Raw genomic sequence first — 18,669 nt, forward strand, 5'->3', positions numbered from 1 at the left:
AACCACACGGTAGGATGAGTGTACGATTTCTGAATTCTTTACATTCCTCTTGCTTGTTTTTTTTTTTGGTTTTGTTTTTTTACTTGTCCATCATTCTTGGGTCCTGATGAGCCCCTTATCACATGCAAAGTTGCATATCAGAGTCCCGTGGTCCTGGTCCTTGATTGGAGTTTAAAATAAAAAATAAAAAAAGATAGTAGAGTATCAAGTAAATCTTTGCTTGTTCCAAACTGCCTTTCATTCTGCCCATTGAGTAAACGAGGAAGTGTCTCATGCGTCTAAAGAAAGTGGCTTACAGTGTATCGGACGTAGATTTGACAAGAATGTTGAACGTTATCCTGTACTGGCCTCTTCAGGCAAAGATCTGTACTGGTCAGGGCGTATTTACTTACAGAGGAAGACTGAAATCCACTTAAGTTTTGTAAAACATAGGGGGTGCACATGTTTTATGTTCTGAACACAGCATTAAAATGTGTTTCATTTGAGTTGTCTTGTTATATTGATAACATTGTCACCGCCGACGGGTTTGGGCTGAAAGTGGAACACTACAACTCCCAAAATGCTCTTCTTTGACGCATGCGAGTTCTTTTATTTTCGGCAAGGAAGGCTAAAGCTCGAATAAACTTTACTGCGTGGTGACGCAGGGAGTAGTGGCGGCTGCTAGAATGGCGGATCCGTCTACACAGGCCTCCTTGCAACCCCGGCCTCAACAGACTCAGTCCAGCGGGACAACTGGGTCGAATTCGATGCCTGGATCCGCAAATTGTGATCCGGCCAGGCCCGGTCTTAGCCAACAACAACGGGCCAGTCAGAAGAAAGCGCAAGTTCGAGCATTTCCACGGGCGAAAAAGCTTGAGAAACTCGGAGTCTTCTCAGCTTGTAAGGTAGCTAGCTAACTAACTAGCTAGCCAGTATGTCGTGGATGAATGGCTAAATAAGATGGTATTAAAGTTTATCCTCTTAAAGAAGTCAACCACAATTTCAGCTAAATAACGTGAAAAGAAATCCAATGCTAACGTTTGCTAGTTAGCCTAGTCATACAATGTACACTCGCTGACGTTACTAACGTTAGCTTTCTGTAGCCACAAATCGTAGCGATGCGAAATGCAGTATGTTTGCATTAACTAGTGCTTTTCGTGCAACATTAGCTAATTAGCTTCATAGCTAGTTTTTCTGGAATTGTGAGTGCTGTTGCTTGCTAACTTTGCAATTCTGTATACTGTCATCATAAGTATATGTATTGAGACCACAAGCTTGCCAAACTAAAACGTTCTGTGTGTGTCCATCATAGTAATTGCTTCGCTTTTTTAATGTGTCGTACAACCATACGTTCGTCTGTTATATTTACTCCCAAATAACGTTAGTTATCCGTTTATAGCTCAGTCTTTTTTGACTTTCTCCAGTACCAGATGCGAACTGAATGGCAGTCACTTTCTATCATTTGCTAGGTTTTTTTTGTTGAGCGGGGTAGTTGAAACTGGTGCCAGATTTCCAGCCTTTTGCTTACTGGTCTTATTAGTGGAGAAAGAAGTCTGGCATGACCCAGATGTACATCCAAGTTGCACCTTTAGCATTGATGCATGGTAACTGATACTGCCAACACAGCAGGTTGTGTGTGTATTCTGCCTGTGTTTCCATCACTATGCACATTTTACATTTGGACTATTTCTAAAGATTTTTGGTAACACTTACTTGAACACCTGGCCATAAGGCTGACGTAACACTGTCATACGCATGACATAAACAGCTGTCACACGATAGGCATAACAGATTATTGTTATGACGAATGCTACTGTCATACAATCAACAAGTATCTTTTATCTTCTGTTTTGCCATCTTGTGACAGCTGTTATGTCATGTGTATGACAGTGTTATGTAAGCCTTATAGCGAGGGGTTCAAGTAAAGTCTTACCAGATTAGCTTTGACTGTCTTCCTTTTGATTTCTCCTGAATTACTTTCCCAGGCTAATGACTCATGCAAGTGCAATGGCTGGAAGAACCCTCATCCACCCACCGCCACCCGCATGGACCTCCAACAGCAAGCGGCAAGCCTGAGTGAACCATGCCGCAGCTGTGGCCACGCTCTGGGTACACAGACAAAGTATTCTGACATTGAACTCAAGGCACAAAATGGCTGACATTCTGTCAACTGGTCCTGGATGGATTCCATGGCCAACAAACACCATTTCTCTCTCTGAGCTACTACCTCTGTTGTTATTGTTATTGTCACATGAACATAACATTCTTAAATGGCACCCAAGTGGTTGTTTTTAATTTAGGAATGATGCCTTCAGCATGAAGAAAGAAAAAATAAAAGTTCCTGTCCTTGATTTTTATATGTAGATTTTAATATTAAAATGTGATGTCCTCATCATGAAATGTGACATGCAGAACCTCTTTTGTGGCTAATATTCTCTTAATTACTCGTCTTAGTCTCTTTATTCTCTTAATCTTTCCACCTTGTTCCACTTATACAGCGGACCACGTTTCCCACTTGGAGAATGTGTCGGAGGAGGAAATTAACCGTCTGCTGGGCATGGTTGTGGATGTGGAGAATCTTTTCATGTCCGTCCATAAGGAGGAGGACACTGACACCAAGCAGGTCTACTTCTACCTCTTCAAGGTGTGTGCAGCCTCTATTGTTATTCTGGTGACTGACTGAAGTTACATTTCGTCCTCCAGTATATGCTATACTTTACATTCCTGTAAGTTACATTTAGTCCAGTCGTATGCTACCTTTCACATTCTTTTCCTGTCCTGTGCTTGCCATAAAGAAACTTCCTGTGGTGGAAGGCTGTTTGGTATATGATTTGGGTCACAAAGACCATTTGAGAGACTTGCATCTAAGCACCCTTTTTAGGGCTTTTTTGACTAGGTACCTCCAATAAGACCCAATCATTTCTACACTTGGGTGCTTCTGAAATGTTTGAGTCATTCTACAGGAATAGACTAGGCTGTGTTCTGCACAATCCCATCACTAATCATTAATGTACATATTTGGTTTCTTACCTATCTGTAAATACTATAGTTGAAGCCGGACATCCAGATACAAAATGATTAATGAGAAATAAATGATCAATGATCATCCAAAATGGGCACCTTTTACAGAAGCAAAAATAGGATGAGAATCATTCTTTTCTTTAAGATTTCAAGCAAGGACGATCACAACAATCATCTATGCAAAATGCTAGTTGTATTCAGGGTTCTCCCCAGTCATTTTTTGTAGTGCTGAGGCCCTTGTGTGTTTGAAGCGAATGCCTGGGCAAAGAAAGGGGCGAGGGGGGCAGAGGTGATTAAGCTTTTGCTTTCTGGAACATTACAACCACCAAAAATTTGCCTTCATATAATAAGGGTTAAGAATTAGAAATCACTTATGATTCAGTGATAGTGATCATAAATTTAGGACTACTCTTCTCTGAAGAGATAATAAAAAGGACTACAGAAAATGACAGAACTAAACTGAAAAAACTACAGGAACTTGGATGTATGAAAATGTAAAATATTTACATTGAACATTCAACGGGAAAAATATTCCTGAACCAGTGGCGTAGCCATTCTCCAAACAATCAGAATTTAGAGGAGCACTAGGCCTAACAATTTAATTGGTTAAACCCGCAGATTGGTTTTGGACCTTTGACAGTGTTTTTGCCCTGAAAATCTGAGCACATGTACGAGTGAGAGAAGGGCAAATCTTTGCAAGAGCAGAGTATCTTTGAGAGTGATAGCAGGGTAAATTTGATGGTGTGCATGTATTTTTGCATGAGAGAAAAGGAAATTACACGGGAAATGAAGGAGTAGTGCTCTCGCATTTGATTGCTCTGCTCTCAATAATTGGCAGTAAAATGGCACCAAATTACTGTGTTAAGGTTATGTTCCGGGCGGCATGTATGGTGCAGTGGGTAGCACTGCCGCCTCACAGCAAGGACATCCTGGGGCCTCTCTGTGTGGCATTTGCATGTTCTCCCTGTGTTTGCGTGGGTTTCCTCCGGGTACTCTGGTTTCCTCCCACAGTCCACAGTCCCACAGTCCAAAGACATGCAGGTTAGGCTGATTGGAGATTGGAGAGTCTAAATTGCCCGTGGGTATGAGTGTGTGAGTGAATGGTGTGTGTGCCCTGCGTTGGACTGGCGACCTGTCCAGGGTGTATTCCTGCCTTTCACCCAATGTATGTTGGGATAGGCTCCAGCCCCCCTGCAACCCTGTTCAGGATAAGCGGGTTAAGATAGTGGATGGATGGAAGGTTATGTTCCACCAAAAATGCATCTTTGTTCTTCCAGATCATTTCAGGGGTACATACTTAAATTATCATGAATTGTCATACATTTTGACAAAATATGTAAATTGTTTTGATCACCAGCACCCAATAGTAATTTTTCTTGAAATATTATATTTTTCTTGAAGAAGAATGATGAAATTTCAGGATCTAGCAATGAGATGCTGTACCCGCTTATAACAAGAAAATAATTGGCTCAAAACAGGTTTACAAAGCTTCATAATGATAGGATGGAACTGCACTGAGAAAAATGGTTAAGAATCCTGTAATATTGTTCTAAATCCAGTTTTGAGAAAATCAACTCCAAAGATAAAAATGGTAAATAATTATAGTAATTTCACCATGCACATGGTGTAATCATTTAAAAGATGGTATTATCCTGAAAGTTGAATTAGTTGAGAGATGATTTGCAGCAGGAAACAGAAAAAGGTCAATTTGAATGAAAAGATTATTTTTTCAGTGGAACCGAACCCTAGTTTACAGTCTGTATTGCCCTCGTAATCTTGAACATCCTGTGAGGGTTATAACCATACCAAGATGTTGTCAGTACAATGTACAGTTCAGAAATGACATGCTGTTTTGTTCACTTACATTTTTACATTTTACATTTTAGTCATTTGGCAGACGCTTTTAATCCAAAGCGACTTACAAGTGCATAGGTTCTACCATAAGTCAAAGCATCACATCCAGAAACTAGCAAAATACACAGGAAATGCTGTTCTAGACATAGTTGTCATCAGAAGTGCAGAAGTGCAGGGGGTTAGACAAGGATAGGGATATCAGAAAGGAGGGGCAGGGGAAATCAGGAGGGAGGACAAAGGTAGAGTTTGAAAAGGTGGGTTTTGAGTCTGCGTTGAAATAGGGGGAGGGATTCTGCTGTTCTGACAGTGGTAGGCAAGTAGGCACTTAATCACATTACCCAGGGTGCAGTCCGTAAGTATTTGAGCAGTGGTGAAATGTATGTTGTTTTGGCTCTGTACTCCAGCACATTGCATTGGAAATTAAATGATTGGCTAAAGTGCAGACTGTTACCTTTAATGTGAGGGTATTTACTTCCATATTGGGTGATCTGTGTAGGAATTGCACCCACCTCCCCTTTTAGGGGACCAAAAGTAATCGGACATTTGGCTCCTCAGCTGTTTCTCATTAGTCAGTTATATTCAATCACTTCCTTAGTATCTAGTCTTGGTTCTGTTTGGAAAATCACTAAGAAGAAAGAGAGCACTAGTGTGGGATCATTGCCTTGCTGTGTGAAGAAGCACCATCCAATTAATTTTGAGTAATTTATTTGAACTTGAGCAGATAAGATGCAGATTCTGCTGCTCATCTGTCCACAAGACCTTGTTGCGGTACAGAGCCAAAAGAGCAGAAATTGTACCACTGTACAAATATTCTCAGACTGCACTGTAGCGCCAAGCCACATTCTGTCTTAGTTCATAACCTAAAGAATTTTGGCATTGTAGAGCACATTGCATTTCTTCTGTAACCACATCTTTCCCCCCTACCCAGCTGCTCAGGAAATGCATCCTGCAGATGAGCCAGCCCATCGTGGAGGGGTCCCTGGGTAGTCCCCCCTTTGAGAAGCCCAATATCGAGCAGGTGAAATGCCACTCTTCAGCATCTCAAAATCTCCACGGCCATGTTCTCATGATGGCTGAGCTAACATCTGACTTGGTTTCCAGGGAGTGCTGAACTTCGTCCAGTACAAGTTCAGCCACCTGCCGCCCAAAGAGAGGCAGACGATGTTCGAGCTGTCCAAAATGTTCCTCCTCTGCCTCAACTACTGGAAGCTGGAGACGCCCACGCAGTTCCGCCAGCGATCCCAGAAGGACGACGGCACGGCCTACAAAGTGGACTACACCAGGTGTGTGAAGAGCGCCCTCACAACAGGAGGCCTCACGCTTCGGCATGCACTCTGGCCTGGAGTCTGCTTTTTAGATGCGAAGCACCTCATGGACCTGGCTTGTTACTCACTCGCACACTCACCCACTCTCCACAAGGGGGAGCTTTTTTCACTCCAGTAGCTGAAATCGGTGGGAGTTGTGCATTATGACACTGTGTCCTTGTTTCTTCACAAAGAGTTTAGCATTGGGGTGTTTGATGGTCCAATTGACTAATCATGTTCTTCCATCAAGAAGACCTTGTTAAGTAGAATCAGGTGTCTTTGTGCTGGACTAAAGCCCTTTTCTCAGATTGGAAACCCCTAGTTTAGCAAATTCGGCAAACCGAGTTTGTGGAGAAAAAGCATACTGCTCGTGTTTACTTGGAAGTTAAGCGTGCCTGTTGATTGAGCCTCATCCTCATATGCAAGCACTTCAGATATTAAGCTCATGTTTATCCCATTCAGTGGAGAGCAGTGCTGCTCAATCCTTGAACTTGCGCTGACAGCCTGGTGAATGTGGTGTCTGGTTCCATCTCATCTTTTTGTTACATATTTGTATTGAATATTTTGCTTGTCTCGCCCACGCTGTCCCCCAGGTGGCTGTGCTACTGCCACGTGCCCCAGAGCAACGACAGCCTGCCCCGGTATGAGACCACGCACGTGTTTGGACGCAGCCTCCTCAAGTCCATCTTCACCGTCACACGCCGGCAGCTGCTGGAGAAGTTCCGTGTGGAGAAAGACAAGCTTCTCCCCGAGAAACGCACCCTCATACTCACGCACTTCCCCAAGTAAGGCCGTGTGGCTGCTGGTGCCTGAGTGGTTCTGCTGGTGTGGTTCTTTGAGGCCTTTGGCAAGGTTGTGGTATGTTCAGGTAGTGCCTAATCTTCTCACTTTTTCCTTTTATGGTTTCTCATATCGAGACCTTACAGTTATAAGGTTCTAATCTTCTAAAAATGTTTTACACAAAATACTGTTTAAAAGTATGAAAAAGCAAAATGTAAAAGGTTGTATCTGCTTGGAGCCAATTCAAGCAGATACAATTGTATCTGCTTGGTAGCGGCACACCACCATTCCTGGAATCAGGAATGTCACTGCCAATGCATCTGGCCCTCACATTAGCAATTATTAGCAACTATCGCTGTTGTTAATGGGCGTGTTTTATTCTGATTCGATACAGTTGGCCTGTTAAAATTTCAGCTGCATTGTCACATGCTTCCTGTTGAGTTCTCAAGTCAAATCTTTTACAGATTAAACAAATCAACAGTATATATGGTCTGGATGTGATATTTATTTGTTGATAGGCCCTATTATTTGAGAAGAAATGTATTACTAAAAAATGTGTTCACTTGAGTATCTCAAAACCAAAATTGTCAGCTCAGGTATATAATTTTACATTACAAAAATAGGTTGTATGGATTAACCATATCATAGAGCCATGTCAGTAGGATATATAATTGTTTTATAAATAACTATTCATGTAACTACTAATTATTCTTTTTTGCCAAATAGCTGGCAAATGAGACCACAAGCCATTGAACCCTGTGACAAACAGCCTACAAAATTCTCCATGTAACAAACCCTGTTTGAAAATAACTGTAGGTTTTGTATTGCCTGTAAAACAATGGTTATATTCCAAGAGTCATAATGGCATATGTAGTGGTAGAATATATTAATAACAAGTAACGTTCACATTTTATGACATAAACAACACATAACTTACTTACACTGAAGATGATGTTTCAGGAAGTGTACACTACAGTGGACCGTATTCTTTGTGCTTTTTAGGTGTTTTCAACAGATACTACTGCTGGTGATGAAACAGACAAAATGTAGTCAAATGTATGCGTTATTTTCAAATGCAACTCTGGTTGTTGGTTAGTTCAATATATCTTGAGCCAGAGTCTGTTTTAGGTGAGTGGAAGGTGCATTGTGAGCAATGCGATCTGGTTTCAGGTTCCTCTCCATGCTGGAGGAGGAGATATATGGGGAGAACTCACCCATCTGGGAGGCAGACTTCACCATGCCAGCTTCTGAGGGAGCTCAGCTCGGACATCCCACGGGTAACCTTATACCAGGGGTGCACAACTCCAGTCCTCGAGGGCCGGTCTGCGTACTGGTTTTTGTTCCAGCCAATTACCTTGTTTTTAATTTGCTCTATAAATTACCCTGGTTCAAGCCTGTACTTGAGCGCAGTAAAATAATTAGGATGCACTTGTAGCCGGTACTCATACACATGTCAGATATGATATTACATTACATTACATTATTGGCATTTGGCAGACCCTCTTATCCAGAGCGACGTACAACAAAGTGCATACCCATAACCAGGGGTAAGTGCGCTGAAAGACCCTAGAGGGAAGTACAATTTCAATTGCTATGATTGAGACAATTAAATAATTAAGACCGGAAGTTGGCACAAAATCCTGAAACGGATCGGCCCTTGTTCTGCACCCCTGCCTTTTATGGATTCAACATTCCTCGTCAGCTGCTATCCTCAACCAGGCTAAAGGATGCTTGGGATAAGTGTCTTAGACGGCTTTATCAATTCTCTTACCGATGCTTTAGGCTGTTTTTAGATGCCCCTGGAATCTGTTAATCGTAACTGATTGCGCCATTTAATGAATTTTGAACTTGGTCTCACTTCAACAGTTAGATTAATTCAGTGATCCTCACTCCTGGTCCTGGAGAGCCACAGGGTGTGCTGGTTTTTGTTTTTGCCTTCTAGCATATAAGCAGCCAGTTCAAACCTAAGAAACCAGATGAGGTGAGCTAACCGTGTAATTAATTGCTTTAATTGATTAATTAATGACAAAAGCCTGCACACCCTGCAGCTCTCCAGGACCAGGAGTGAGGACCGCTAGGATTAGCCTCTAATATTCAACAGTCAATGTTGCTTATTGTACCTGCACAAAAGTAGAATCAATTGTGCAATTGGTAACAAGCCTGAAAAGTAATATTGTGAAGGTTTCTTTCCAACATATTTTCCACAAACATTTAGTGCTTGTCAGGGCACAACATTTTATTATAGGTATTATTTTTAATTTTTTGAAATGACTTTAAAAGATATATATATATTTGATGCCCAACATGAGGCTCTGCATATTCAATTACTACCTGCATCAGCTGCCATGTTCATACACAAACTCCAGTGAGTCTAGACATCCACGGTTCTCCTTTGGAAATCACTTCAAAGGCTCTAGTTAAGTGACTAGCACTTACATTTACATTTACATTTTAGTCATTTGGCAGACGCTTTTAATCCAAAGCGACTTACAAGTGCATAGGTTCTACCATAAGTCAGAGCATCACATCCAGAAACTAGCAAAATACACAGGAAATGCTGTTCTAAACATAGTTGTCATCAGAAGTGCATTTTTTGGGGGTGGGGGGGGGGGGGGGGGGGAGTGTATGAGTGTGAGTATGAGTGAATCATTTCCATGAACCTGTACTCTTATGGATGCTACTGTTACAGATGGTTTGTGTGTGTGTGTGTGTGTGTGTGTGTGTGTGTGTTAGCAGTGATCAGCCCAGCCGCTGTTTCCAGCACTCCTTCTTTCTCCAAGAGCAACAGCTGCAGCACCTCCCTGGGCACCATGAGTCTGGACGCTGTGGTGGCAGAGCCCAAGACAGGTTAGCTTCTGTGTGTATATGGAGCATCTTTCACTGCTAAGGTTGCAAAAACAAAAACACCATTTAGTGCAGAACAACTTGGAATTTTACAATGTTTTATATCTGTTTTATATCGTTGGTGCATATGTACAGTATGTGCAGTATCAGGCTGTAGTCATGTTTATGTCACTGTTGGCAGAAAGTGAAATATAAATCATTTCATATTTTTACCACATGTCCCTTTGACAGGTAGGAAAATAAAAACACACCATTCGAAATTTCTGCCGATTACAAATTACAAACCGTATTACATTGCATGACTGCATTTCAGCAATTTGTGAATTAGAAATTGTATGAGCCAGCGCATGGTGACATTTTCCCATTTTCTGACCCAATATTTATTATTGTGTATGTATCATTCTTTATTTTATCCAAAGCGACTGAGGTTCCCTTTGTAGTCGCCACAGATGACATGGATGAAAACTTATCACCTTGAGGCCCCTAACTGTAGGAACCCCCCAAATACAAGTATATGAGAGGCAAAAGAAACACGTGTAACAGGGTTAATGAAATGTTTTTTAGTTTCTGTGACTCCAAAAGATTATGTTAACTGCTCCTCTATTCACCAAAAGTGTGGCGCTATACTATCGCTATCTATCTGTTTAGACGCGGACCTGCCTCTGGCCTGTATAGCCTACAATGATACAATTATGTATCTTGTGACGTAACTAGTGTATAGGTGAGTGACTACAGGGTGCAGGTATCCTATGTTGTCTATGTCTGTTAGGACTCTAAACTGTTAAGTGTGCAGTGGTGCGAGTCAAGAGGATGCAGGTTAAAATGAATACAATTTATTAAACAATGTGTAATGCAGAAATAAAATGACAATGTGGAACGGTATAATATGAATGGCAGGCGGTCCTACTAGCGAGTCTCCTTGAGCCATTCCACGTTTCCCTCTATAATACCCAGGGTTTACAGGAAAACAACACATTCAAATAGAGTCACAAGACGGTGGGAATAACAATATTCCTGCTGATGTTATCTCTTTACATCTAACAAACCTGGTTAACCTTCATAGCACAGCTGGATGCTGACTCCCAGGTAGCTTGCATTACCTGTGGTCTTTTTCTAAATTGTATTAAAGAATAAAGACCCCAAACACTGTATGTTGAAAACCCATGATCTATGCAGTACTATCTTAATATGGGAGCATTCCACTGAAGCAGACTTGCGCAGAGGCAGTGCAATGATGCGTACCATGTATTGACGAGCACTGTCTGTTCATCAAACCTTGCTGACCCTTTTTCAACCTGGTAAACATGTCTGTTTCCTTCTGGGGGTCTGTCCAGAGGCACATCTATGTAATATCCCCTACACCTTCTGTCCACAGGAGAGAAAAGGAAGCTTCCGGAAGCTCTGACGCTGGAAGATGCCAAGAGGATCCGGGTCATGGGGGACATCCCCATGGAGCTGGTGAATGAGGTCATGATGACCATCACTGACCCTGCTGCCATGCTGGGCCCTGAGGTCAGTACAGGTGTTTAGTCAGTTTTTTGTCTCTTCTTGAGTGCTTTTTTTCAAAAACTTTCATAGCACTGGTTCAGTTTTTAGCACCGTCAGTATGCACACTGCAAAAAATTGCTGTCTTAACAAGCATTTTTAGTCTTGTAATAAGATTTATGGTCTTATTTTTTCCTCAAGTCGAACATATTAGCTTGTTTTAAATTATTGTTTGCATGGCAAGTGAAGGAGTCAAACTTTCTGACCCCATTGGCAGTTTTTCTTTTGTCTCATTTAGCAAAAGTAATAGAAATAATATTGTAAGTCTAAATGATACTTATTTTGTTTTTTCAGTGCAGAGCTCCCAATAGAGTTGATTGGCATGTCGGCCACGCTAACCATGATGATAATAATAATGAACAATTCCTTGCATTTATATAGTGCCTTTATTGTATGCAAAGCGCCTTACAGTTATGAGGGGGAAACTCACCTCAACCATCCCCAATGTCTAGCACCCACCGTCTTTGTAGCGGAATACTGACCACACATCAGCTGACGTGGAAAGGAGAGAACAATTATTAAGCCAATTAAATCATGGGATGATAAGGAGGCAGGTTGTACGAGCCAGGTATGGCATTTAGCCAGGACTCCGGGGAACCCCCAACTCTGCGATGAGTGTCGTAGGATTGTTAACGACCACAGTGAGTCAGGACCTCTATTTAACATCACATCCGAAAGACGGCATCTCCTACACCACAGTGTCCCCATTGCTGCACTGGGGTATTGGGGTTTTATTTTGACCAGAGGGAAAATATTCCCCTCTTGGCCCACCAGCACCACTTCCAGCAGCACCTCAGTGATCCCAGGAGGTCTCCCATCCAAGTACTAACCAAGCCCACGCCTGCTTAGCTTCAGTCCTTTTTGGCTGCTGGCAGTTAAGTTTTGGAACTCCTCTCTCTCAGACCAGTTTGCTGTCGGCCAATGCCGCACGGGATGAGACGGCAAGGCTGGAGGAGAGGCGCGGAATCATCGAATTCCACGTCATTGGGAACTCGCTCTCACAAAAATCCAATAAGAAGATCCTGATGTGGCTGGTGGGCTTGCAAAATGTCTTCTCCCACCAGCTGCCCCGCATGCCTAAGGAGTACATCACCCGTCTGGTGTTTGATCCGTGAGTACAACAGACTCCTCCACACTGATTCTGGATCAGTGAGTTCACTACACACTACACTACCCTGTAGCATGTCAGTGCTCCTCCACACTGATTCTGGATCTGTGAGTTCACTACACACTACCCTACCCTATAGCATGTCAGTGCTCCTCCACACTGATTCTGGATCTGTGAGTGCACTACACGAGCATTTAGCCTGTCAGCACACTGCAGCCTGTTGAAGCAACAGGAAGGAGATGGCCTCAGCCATTTCTCCTTAAACATTTTAACAGCTCTTATGCTAAATACGTTAAAAAAAACTAGGAAAGCTTGACTTTTGTGATGCGTGTCTTTCCCCTGTCCCCAGGAAGCACAAGACCCTGGCCTTAATTAAGGATGGCCGTGTCATAGGAGGGATCTGCTTCAGGATGTTCCCCACTCAAGGCTTCACGGAGATCGTCTTCTGTGCAGTAACCTCCAACGAGCAGGTTAAGGTACGGGCACGAACCCCCTGCCGTGCCACCACCGACAGCAAGGCGTAAAGCTGCAGCAGAGAGAAAATGCCGGTCTTTGTGCTTCCTTTCAGGGCTACGGAACCCACCTGATGAACCACTTGAAGGAGTACCACATCAAACACAGCATCCTGTACTTCCTCACCTACGCCGATGAGTACGCCATCGGCTACTTCAAGAAGCAGGTACCCCCGTGCTTCTCCTTTTCCGAGATCCAGCTGTGTGAATATTACAACCTATAAACAATAACAATGAAGTCGTCTGTACCCGTTGATCGATTATGCGATAATACACCAGGAGCGACTTAGTGTGAGATGTAGTCACTGCTGTGCTGCGTTCAAGTGTATTACTATACTTTGAGTGTATTATTGCAGTTAACCAACTGTTTTATCAACATGTTTATGCATTTTAAAACTATAACTATAACTGTAACAGTAACTCTGTGTCTAGGTTATGAGTTATGATGTTTTTGATACAATTAACCTACCATAAACTAAGAAGTTTGGTTTTGCGAAATTAGGTGTGTCTTGTCTCTCAGCCAATGAGATTACGAGGTTGGAACTAACAGTTGTATAATAGCAATTAAATGACAAACTTAAAATCTACTATATGGCCTATAAAAAAAAAAACAATGACTCAAAATAGGCCTACCAATTAATGAGTGGTATATATCAGAGAGGTTTACTCCGTGGCCTTATTCTCCTCAGGGTTTTTCCAAAGATATCAAAGTGCCAAAGAGCCGCTACCTGGGGTACATCAAGGACTACGAAGGGGCGACCCTCATGGAGTGCGAGCTCAATCCCAGAATACCCTACACGGAACTCTCTCACATCATCAAGAGGCAGAAGGAGGTGACTCTTTAATGGCGAGATTACGCCACGCCGACATATCGCGCTATCGCCCTTGTGAAAATGAGCGGAGCGGCCATCCCTAAACCCATACTTCACAGCTGTGTTCCTCTGGTGTTTTCAGATCATCAAGAAGCTGATTGAGCGGAAGCAGTCTCAGATCAGGAAGGTGTATCCAGGCCTGACCTGTTTCAAAGAGGGAGTGCGGCAGATCCCTGTGGAGAGCATACCTGGCATCCGTAAGTCGGCGCTCCTGTGTGGGACTGTTGGGGTGGATTCGGTGCTGCTCTTCGCCTGTTTCGTCACAGTGCTCACACGTTCTGTTTTTTCTCCTTCCATCAGGAGAGACCGGATGGAAACCTAGCGGGAAGGAGAAATGGTGAGTAATCGGTAGATATTATTCTATACTTATTAATAAATCACTTTGCGTCATCTGACATTTTTTTGCGGCTTTTGTATAATATGCGCCTGTGTTATTCCTTGTCCTCGTACGCGAAAATAAATGGTTTGAAAACCAGGGAAAACGTCACTCACGCATACATACACGATTTGTAAGTTAAACAAACCATATATTGTTCTTCCTAGTGGAAAAACTAGGCAACCTTTGCCGACGAGCATCTGATTAGCATAGCCATGCGAATACTTACCAGTCGATGGACAAGCCTGGGATCTTCAGATTGCTCTGAACCACTTTGGGGATGATAACGATTCTTGGGCTTTGACATTTTTCGTAGGCAAAGTACATCATAGAGCTCTTGTTCCCCGCCTCCTCTCAGTCAGGTGGCCATTGTTATGGCCTGCTCAAAATGCTTAAAATGCTGTAGGCGACAGAAATCATCAGAGGCAATTCAGCCATTTTGTTGGCCAGTCCCGAATTTTTACACAATTGGCCAGTGTATGCTTATTAAATGTCCTTATTGTCCTTATATGCCCATATACCATATGCTTTGATCAACACAAATTTTCACAGATAATTGAATTGGTACAAACATTGGACATCCTTTGCCGGTTGGATGTCCAGTGTTTGCCATCCTATGGGGTTGTCCATCCATAGAACATTGTCTGTCTATGGGTGTGACACTCAATTCATATCACCTGCTTTATTATTAGTGGAGTGGCAGAACACTGCATTTCATCATTAATCATCCTTCTAGTAATGTAAATGCATAGACTAATAGAGTTCTTCTCTTAAGAAGATGATTGAGAGCTGTTGATTGTTCAGTGGATTTTAACCCCTTAAGTCTCTTAAGTCAGGGCTGGGCCAGTGTGGGTTTTTATTTTTTTATTTTTTTCACCGTGCAAATCAATTACTATGGTAACGGGATATACCGTTTGAAAGCGTTAATACTCACGGTTCTATCTGTATAAACATTTTAGGAAATATACCTTTTTTCTATATACCGTTAGTTTTTTTCTGACCTAGCCAGACTTAGACCAGATGTTCGATTTCATTGTCATTTTTGTCCATGTTAGAATAACGTGTTAGCTTAGCATAAAGACTGGAAGCCTATAGGAACCAATAGTCTACCACTGTACAGCAACTCCAAAGGTGTCTTATTTACACAAGATTTCATGTGTATTTGAAATACACGTGCGGGAAAAAAAATAAAACGAGAGATGTTTTCGGAGAACTTAGATGGTTGGAACTATTATCGCTGAACACCCGGCTTCCACTGGTTGAGTGCAGTGATCCGTGCACCTTCTGAAAACTTCTCCAAAAACAAAGTCTGTCATTAAAAAAAAAAAAAAAAAAAAAGTACACACGATATTATTAACATTTCCTGAAGTAATTACATTTTTAAAATATCTGCTTTACAGCAAAGAGTTGAAAGATCCTGACCTTTTATACAACATGCTGAAGAACCTGCTCGCCCAAATTAAGGTAGGAATACAAAGTTGCTCTTTGTTGGGTGTGGCAAGACTCGCTCCATATACATAATAAAACTGTCTGATGGTATGACTCACCTGCATGAACTGTTTTTCAGACACACCCAGACGCCTGGCCTTTCATGGAGCCCGTGAAGAAAGCAGAGGCCCACGATTACTATGAAATAATTCGCTTTCCCATTGGTAAGATTGTCCTTTTCTTTGTCCACCGTTTTAGTTTCCCAGGGTCCTGTATCCCATTACCCATTTCTGTGCCCCCCCCCCCCCCCCCCCTTTACCTCCGCCCAGATTTGAGGACCATGACCGAGCGGCTGAAGAACCGCTACTATGTGACCAAGAAGCTTTTCATCGCCGACCTGCAGCGCATCATCACCAACTGCCGCGAGTACAACCCTCCGGACAGCGAGTACTGCAGGTGCGCCAACACCCTGGAGAAGTTCTTTTACTTCAAGCTGAAGGAGGGCGGGCTGATCGACAAGTGAGGCCCTTTCACCGCCTGTGAAAGAGCGGGGGAAGACAAGCAGGAGGAGGCTGGGTCCAAGATCATTTAGTTTACCGAACCCGTTAGGTTCCGCTGAATGAGCTGTAGGGGGAGGAAGAAAAAAATAAAACGTGACTATCAAAAGGAACGACATCCTTTCGTTTTGTCTGACCGATGGGCATTTGAATCTGTAAAAAAGACACGGTTGTTTTTATTTGGTTTGAGTGACCTAAATAACAAAAGACTGTTGTGCTTCCCCGCCCCTTCCTACGCCATTTGTTTGCACCTCCAGTATAGGTAAACACGCATTGTTTTGCATTGCGACATGTTGTTATTCTAATGTTTACCCCCATTGACACGGTGATGAACCTTGCGTCTGGCACCTGTTTTGTGTCAGTTAAAGGTTAATCCTCTTGTCATCAGTGACAAATGCATCGACTACCACTGACTTTGGAGCCTGGGACTCAAGTCATTTAGAAACAGGGTTGTGTGAAATGGGATACGTGTACATACTCGATGCATAATGCAAAGAGCCGTTACTTGAAATGTAGCTGCTGTCAGCCTGTATGTATGCATACTGTAGATACCTACACGAACAGGCTGGATGTGCTTGATTCAGTAATGCTTTAGGTGGTATTCTTGTAGTGTTGAGAACAAAGGTCTACTCTAGCAGAGGATGCAAGAAGTCTTTGTATCGTTCTGCATCGCGCCTTGGCTGGTGGAGTTTGAACTCATCAAAAACAAAACTTTCTTCTTTTTACACCACGTTGTGCCCTGTTATGTAGGACCAGATTTTATCACATGCAGCATTGCGAAATTGTGACGAATGAGCCAGTTGGATTATTATTATTTTTATTATTATTATTATCTTTTGATCTGTTCAAATCCTTGGTTGTCTGATTTTGCTTTGTCAAGGACAGAAAGCAATTATGTTGCAATCAGGACTACTGAGGAACGAAAATAAGAATTTTTCAGTAAACTTGTTTCACGCTAATGTATTGACTTTAAAATCATTACAGGTATTTACAAGATGCAACATAAACTGTAAAACATAATTAGTATTCAAAACCCTCTTGGACCTTCAGTCCTTCCGTTATGTTTTCAATTCTGTATTTTGTTCAAGGACCACTCTTCCCTCTGAATGGCTGTTTGTGCAGTTGTGAATTGGTTTTGCAGTGTCCGTAAAGGTTTAAAAAGAACATGTACTGTGGGGTTTTTTCCGACCAGTTAAATGGCCTTTCCCTTGGATGTGCGCAGATCCATATTGATTTTGTTTCTGTATTTACAATGTGTTACAGTTATTGTGTTGTTGCGAGTGTGCATTGGTTACAAAACCAAGGTTTCTTTTTAAACACAGCCTAAAATAGGTTGGGTACTTTCACACAATGTTCATTTGACACCAGGACTGATTTGCCACTGAAAGGTTCAACCCCCACCATTACTCTGAATTATACAGTAAGCGCAACTTCCGACCTCTTCCAGTGGCCATTGTGTCGGGATGAAAACAGAAACGAAAGCTTAGCTATAATTCCCCACTCGACGGTGAACCGCAATCGTGTTTCGTAATGCATGCCGTTATCCATGAAAGCGGTAGGTATCAGCATGTCATAAATGGTTATATCGTTGTTGTGTTATAACTGCCAGTCAGCTTCACAGAATTGCATTTGCTGTTATTTCTGATATGTAAACAAATATTTATCTATTTTTAGTTTGGTCAAATAATGTGTTGGGTATTACACTTGGTTATTTTTTTTATTTTTATTTTTTAATTTTTTTTTTTTTTATATTCCAGCTGTATTTTGGGCCCTTCTATTGTGTACTTGATTGGGGAAGGGCTTTTAGATGCTACAGTGACATTGGAGTTGTTATCCAAGGCTTCATTGTCAATGAACTTTGCTTTCACACCTTTGTCCCATGCCTCATTTACGCACAGGTGAAGTTGGGGCCATTTTGGGGCCGGGAAGGTTGTTTTTTTTTTTTTTTGTTTTTTTTTTTGAGCTGCTCATGAACCATTGGAAAAGTGTCACATCTTATTAAGGATTCAAATAAAAATGTTTTTGTACGAAAGTGAACATGTGTGTTACAGTAAATGGAGACCATATTAAATGTTGGGCATTTTGAGTATGTTGGGACTGCAATGATAATGGGCTAGTTAAAACATCACATTGAATCTGGATAGTGATTTACAAGATGCTGCATTCTGCATGCCAGCTTGAATATATATTTTTTTAAACTAAGACGAATTTCTAATCTAAGCTTTCCTTTCAGCAGCTGTGAGGTTGCATGCTGTCCTACTGTATAACAGTAACAAAACACTGATCAATAGTCTTCTGTACTGGAATCTATATAGGCTGACAAAGGCTTTGATGTGTTAAGTATTTGAAGATATCCAAATGAAACTCAGGGATTGTTCAGGGAATTCCCTCAGTTTCTATTTCCTGGTGTGTTTCCAGAGTAGAGTACCTTTCAAGGGGGTTAAAGCTCAGCACATGATTTACTTGTAATCATGTTGAATTTAGCATTG

At 42.0% G+C, this 18,669-nt stretch overlaps 1 protein-coding gene across 2 annotated transcripts; it reads left to right on the top strand.

Moving 5' to 3' along the window:
• The first annotated feature begins 629 nt into the window (after window positions 1–629).
• kat2a (K(lysine) acetyltransferase 2A) lies at window positions 630–18,212 on the top strand. 2 transcript variants are annotated; one of them, XM_061227251.1, is made up of 18 exons: window positions 630–884; window positions 1,965–2,088; window positions 2,478–2,623; window positions 5,783–5,872; window positions 5,956–6,137; window positions 6,752–6,943; window positions 8,109–8,215; window positions 9,672–9,785; window positions 11,158–11,294; window positions 12,230–12,438; window positions 12,785–12,911; window positions 13,004–13,114; window positions 13,637–13,780; window positions 13,902–14,016; window positions 14,120–14,156; window positions 15,596–15,659; window positions 15,763–15,847; window positions 15,953–18,212. In XM_061227251.1, the coding sequence occupies exons 1-18, from the start codon at window positions 666–668 to the stop codon at window positions 16,144–16,146; spliced, it is 2,397 nt and encodes a 798-aa protein (XP_061083235.1). In that variant the 5' UTR covers window positions 630–665; the 3' UTR covers window positions 16,147–18,212. The 2 variants fall into 2 exon arrangements, with proteins under 2 accessions (XP_061083235.1, XP_061083243.1); XM_061227259.1 differs by having other exon boundaries at window positions 9,675–9,785.
• The last annotated feature ends 457 nt before the right edge of the window (window positions 18,213–18,669 follow it).

The sequence above is a fragment of the Conger conger genome, chromosome 2 (assembly GCF_963514075.1).
Source record: "Conger conger chromosome 2, fConCon1.1, whole genome shotgun sequence".
Classification (NCBI taxonomy): Eukaryota; Metazoa; Chordata; class Actinopteri; order Anguilliformes; family Congridae; genus Conger; species Conger conger.